Raw genomic sequence first — 5787 nt, 5'->3', positions numbered from 1 at the left:
ATTTTTATATGCTTTTTTTTTGAAAAGTATGTTGCCGCCAAAAGCATAACCCTGTATTTTTTCTAGAGAATCTCCTAATTGTTTCAGAGCAACTAGAAATAGATTTTTTAATTAGAAAGAATTCAGTTCAGATATAGGATACCTATTCAAAAGTTTTAGTAACTCAATCATGTATGATGGAATTATCAAAGATTTGACTTTTTGAACTTTATCTGTAACTCATTATAGCATTGGGAAATAAAGAGAAAATGTGTAAAAATGAGATATCCAGCAACAAGAATAAGGAAAATGATTGAATAGAGGAACTTATGAACATTTGGCAATTTCAGATGTGTTGATATTGATGGTGACTCATTATTTTGATGGATCATTTCTTCGGACAAAAGAAAATTATGGAAACACTTACTTGAAATCTCACTTATCAGATTTCATTGTGAAAGACATAATTTTTTCTAAAGAATTCACCATGATATATTTGATCTATGCATAATACCATGAAAATTGGATACAATTTTTTGATTGCTACTTAGTATTAACAATAGGTTTGAAAAGTATATAAAAGTTTCAAATTTAGATATTTGTACCCTGTCGAAGTAAGGAACCATGACATATATGTTTGGAATAGATTCCGTTTTGAAATAGTTGAAAAAGCACTATCTCGTTGAAAGGTTCTATACATCCACCTTTTCTCAACATATTTTTTTAGACAAAGACTCTATTTTTTCCGTTTTTCGGATGGTAAATATTTATCTGAGAATCATATGCATGTTTGAATTAAAATTGAGATATGTTGAAATCCAAATTTATTATCTACAATAATAAAATAAATTCAAATATCCATTATTTAAATTCGAAATTGAAAATAATAATTAGAATAGCTTAATCTAAATATATTGAAATTGGCAAAGAAAAATTAAATATTTGTAAATATAATGGGCTTAGAGTGAACCCATTTTGATGTTCTTTCACCCCAATAATATATAGGCCAATGCCCATGCTCAGTATATCATATCACATGATGCTAAGGTGTGGATCACCTCTATTGCTGGCCCTGAGGATGCTATCTTCATCCTCACCATCATCATCTTCTCTATTTTTCTCAAACCCTAAACTTTACCACCTTAATTCCTCTCCTCAACCCTTGTTTGTTCTACCTTTCAACTCTCCTCTCTCTGGTTTTTGCGCTTCCTCTCACCCTCAGAGGATGACACTGTCCATGTGCTTCTCTGCCACCACGGGTGCTGATCCCATTCCCACTTCAGATCCGCACCCACCGCAGTCATCCGACTCTCAATCACTCGTGGTCGTTTCCTTCTATAAGTTTGCTGATTTCCCAGACCATGCTGATTTGCGCAAGCCCTTGAGGCAACTCTGCCAGGACCTGGTACTCCTCATTTCTTCACTCTCTATTCTTGTTCTTGTTCTTTACGGTTTATCTTTTGTAAGTATAAGTTGTTTTAGATAGTTTGAGGAATGTTGGTTGATATTTAGAGTTCTATTTCATGTTTTTACCTTGAATTCTGCTTTTAAAGCATGGGAATTTTCTTCTTTTAAATAAAAATTGTTTTTTTTAATATATCGAAGCTCACTGCCACTGGTGGAGCATACAATTTTTTTTTAAAATATTTTCCCGCTTTTTGTTATGGAATGTAAATGCTAATACTTGTTCTTGGATTGAGCTGTATGAAACGTATTTAGCTGTTAATCTTATGCACCTTGTATATTCTTGGCATGCTGTTTTCGCATATTTTGCCATCTTGACATTTTATTTGTTCATATTCCATGTAGTTCATGCGACTTAATGCCTTCATCCCATTCCTGCCTTACCAAGTTGATCCCATCAGTATGTTTCAGGTGGTATCATTCTAGCTCGTGAAGGGATTAATGGCAGCATTTGTGGTACACGAGAATCAGTGGAAAGAGTCCTTATGTTCATCCAAACCGATGACCGTCTAAAGGGGTTGAGGCAGATAGAGTCCCCGGTTAGTCCTGAGCAGGAAGCTATCCATCATGGACATTCTAGTAGCTCTCCTCTTGCAGCAGGTGAGGACGCACCCTTTCGATGGGACCATGTGCGAGTAAAGTTGAAGAAAGAGGTATTTTGTTTTGAAGCGTCACACCTTTTTGTTACGATTTGTGTTAAGTAAATATTTTGTAACACTTTTTTTTCTTCTGTTCTTGTTTAAGCAGATTGTTACTCTTGGAATGCCAGATGTATCTCCGATTGAAAAGGTTGGAAAGTATGTTAGCCCAGGGGATTGGAATGCTTTAATCAGTGATCCAGATACTGTGAGTAAGCGAACTATGTTGCTGCTTTTGGTCACTACATTGTGATTTCCTGATTCATTTTTCGGGATTTCACATATTATTTAGCGTTCAAAGTTCAATCCGGCTTTCATGATGCTTCTTTTTGTCTTCAAGCATTGCTCTTTCACATTAACATTCTAATTGGAAGGTTTATCCAATTGTTTAGAGACCTCACTGGCTTTCTTATTTTAGTTTTACTTTCGAGTCAGCAAGTTCATGCTTAGCATGATGATGTGTTTATTCTGTTATGGCATAGTGGAATAATATTCGTAGCAGTTAACAGTTTTTTTTTTTTTTCTTACAATGGAATTGGTTTAGTAGTCCTTCCAGGAAAGATCATAATTTTATATTGATATTCACCTTTATTAAAAAGCAAGCACGTGAAACTAAGAAATGCACTTTGTATTCCTCTAGTACTTTGATTTTGGATGTTTATTGTTCCAAATTCTAAAGAATGATAAAATCAAATTTTGATTTTTTGTTCGGTAGGAGTGTGCCTGTCATGAGTTTTCTGCTGCTACATTTCCTTTTGGTTTACTGCAAACTCATTTGACTTCAATATTAAGCCGATTAGCCGGTAAAGGCTTCAATAACTGGCATTCTTTTATTTGAAAATTGGCAAAATAATAATAATGACTTGCTGTGCTATCAAAACTTTCAGCTCTGCTTTGATTGGTTTAGATAAGTTGAGACATCTTAGTTTGAGATAGAATTCCCTTTTTTTATTTATTTTTTGAATAGTCTCATTACCCCCATTTTTATGACCTTTTAGAGGTTAGTGGAGCTGTGGAGGAATTTAACCTAATTTGATTATCTTGTTTCGTATTTACTTGCATTTTAGGTGGTAATTGACGTTCGCAATAACTATGAAACTAGAATTGGGATGTTCAAAGGAGCAGTTGATCCATGCACGACAGCATTCCGTGATTTCCCATCTTGGGTGGAGGAACAGTTCCAACCTGATGCTGCAAACGTAGAGCATGCAGAAATGGAGAAGGAAAGATCAAATGAAAGCATCAATGAAGATGCAGAGATTTCAAAACCAAAAATGCCAAAGAGGGTTGCAATGTACTGCACGGGAGGTATTCGATGTGAGAAAGCGACAAGTTTTATGCTCAGCAAAGGTTTCGAGGAGGTGCTTTTCCTTCCGATCCTTCATAATATTGATTATTTTGGGGAATTATTTTTGAATGACCATCTGTAGAAGTAAAGACCTCTTCTTAAATCTACATTCAACCAAAGATAACGTGCCATTCTTTGATCAGGTCTATCATCTGAAAGGTGGGATTTTGAAGTACCTAGAGGAAATCCCGAAAACGGAGAGCCTGTGGGAGGGCGAGTGCTTCGTGTTCGACAAGCGAGTTGCTGTTGAGCATGGTCTTATACAAGGAAATTTCAAGCTTTGCTATGGGTGTAAGCAGCCTGTTAGTGATGCAGATATGGAAGCACCAGAGTGGGAGTATGGGGTTTCATGTCCCTATTGTTACTCAACGAAGTCTGAAGAAGAGAAAGAAAGGGCAAGGGCACGACAGAGACAGTTTGAGGCCTGGGGAATTATCGGCGGTCCTGATAAGGGTCGGAGACCAGCAGCCAAGGCAGATAGTATAAAGAGTGACCAAATCCAAACCAATGATTCAGCTTCAGGTTAGACTTAGCTGGTCGGAAAGAATTAGCTATAAGAGGATGAACTACTTCCTTGATTTATTCGTTAGTTTGTGGTTGATTGGAAGATTATGTCCGCCATTTTTGTATGAAATGAATGCACATAGGTTTTGGAGGGGTTAAGGTTGAATTCATCTTCAGTTCAGTTTTCACCTTTGTCCCTGCCTTATGCCTCAGCATCATGTTAATGTTAGTCGGTTTACAACATAATCTAGTCTTAATCTAAGTTGTGTCATGCAATGCAGAGTTTAACATGCCCTGTCTGGGATATACTTATATATACAAGAGAATCATATTCTATAAAAGTTCCATAAGCTACTTTATATGCTTTTCAAGTTGCTACAAGTTAAATACATTGAACAGAAGGGGAAAAGCCATTTGGGGTGACATTATTTTCACTTTGTAGATTAGAATCACTACAATTACATTAAAAAAGAAAAAGGGAATCAAGAGTTTTGAGAGTGAGTAGGTTGGGTGCGTGCTTTGAGAGCCCGGAAAACCTTGGAACTCTTATCAAAGATCTGGGCCCTTCTATTGTAATCACTAGCTTCTCTTCCATGGTCTTCCCCTTGTATTGCTTCCCTTTCCAAACACTCCAACAACTCCACCGTTCCTTTCCTTTCCTTGCATTTCTCTCTCAGCCTTCCCACTTTCACCCATTCTTCTTCTTCTTTAGCCTCCAGTTCTCTTTCTAACTCAGCCAGAAGCCCTGAATCCCAAGCCGCACACCTTGCTGCTACTGCATCACCATAACGCTGCTTTGACTTAGTATTTAAACCATGACCCTGCGAACCTCTAAAACCTAATGGCATCCCCGAGTGACAGCAATTATGAGTTTGAGTTTGACATGGTTTTGGAAGCTGTTTGACTATCCTCCTAATGGGTAGAGATGAAGTAATAAAATTGTGTGTTGTTGCGTTGCAAAAAGATGCTGTTTCCATGTTGAGAAGAGTAGTGTGAACTTGTTATGCGTGGTTTGGTTTCAGAGTTGGAGCATGGAAGCGGTGGATTTATATAGAGTTGGAGATGAAAATATGGCCGATCCCACCGCTCCACGTGTCAGGAATTGGTTCAGTGCATAGGAACCACGTGTCAAGAGATGGAAAGTGTTGGTCCTAGAAATAAAAAGCAAAATCGTGGAAGCAAGGCAGGCTGTTCAAAGTCCAAAGTCAAACATCAAACTCCACGTCTTTGTCACTCTCTTGGTCATGGATTGCGTATTTGCGTGCAATTTGTCCCAAGATTTTTATCTCTCCCACAAACCTCAAACACAATGGGGTTAGGTCCTATTATTTTATTTTTTGTTAAAAAGAAAAAGAGGGTGGTAGGATGATTGTGAATGAATCAGATTCATTTGTCATTCACGTAATTATTAGTGAATCATATTCATTTGTCTTTCATGCAATATCATAATAGTTGGTTCAAGAATCTGATCAGTTCATCCCTAAAAGAAAAATTCTCATCAAAAATCGATTTTATTATAAAATAATATTAATTAATTTTTAATATAATATTTAAAATTATTCATAATTCTTTTATAATCCTTGAATAAAAAATAAAACACTTTAAGGCATTAAGAGTCTATTACAATGAGATATTTAGTCTCAAAGCTTATTGACAATTTTAACTAATCAAATATTATATTTATAGTTAAAACTAATTTGCTTCTATAATAGACATTTCCACATAAAATCACATGTGTAAACCAAAATCTTTTAAGTTGATTGTACCAAATCAATTCTTCTCTTTAACCTTGGTTTGGTTTAGTTTCCTTTTCTATGTTTTTGACTTGTGTAAAAAGATGAAAACATTTTGAGC

General features: G+C 36.0%; 2 protein-coding genes across 2 annotated transcripts; one reads left to right on the top strand and one right to left on the bottom strand.

The window, feature by feature from the left end:
- The first annotated feature begins 986 nt into the window (after positions 1–986).
- LOC108489667 (rhodanese-like domain-containing protein 7) lies at positions 987–4179 on the top strand. The gene is made up of 5 exons (XM_017794350.2): positions 987–1384; positions 1845–2096; positions 2191–2289; positions 3149–3442; positions 3573–4179. Exons 1-5 carry the CDS (start codon positions 989–991, stop codon positions 3954–3956), a joined length of 1425 nt encoding a protein of 474 aa, XP_017649839.2. The 5' UTR covers positions 987–988; the 3' UTR covers positions 3957–4179.
- Positions 4180–4264: 85 nt separating this feature from the next.
- Positions 4265–4985, bottom strand: LOC108489668 (uncharacterized). Its single transcript, XM_017794351.2, has one exon. It carries the CDS (start codon positions 4908–4910, stop codon positions 4416–4418), a length of 495 nt encoding a protein of 164 aa, XP_017649840.1. The 5' UTR covers positions 4911–4985; the 3' UTR covers positions 4265–4415.
- Between the last annotated feature and the right edge of the window lie 802 nt (positions 4986–5787).

This window comes from Gossypium arboreum, chromosome 10, assembly GCF_025698485.1.
Source record: "Gossypium arboreum isolate Shixiya-1 chromosome 10, ASM2569848v2, whole genome shotgun sequence".
NCBI classification, from domain to species: domain Eukaryota; kingdom Viridiplantae; phylum Streptophyta; class Magnoliopsida; order Malvales; family Malvaceae; genus Gossypium; species Gossypium arboreum.
The sequence above is the reverse complement of the archived record's forward strand: the minus strand, read 5'-3'. Positions and strand labels throughout refer to the sequence as shown.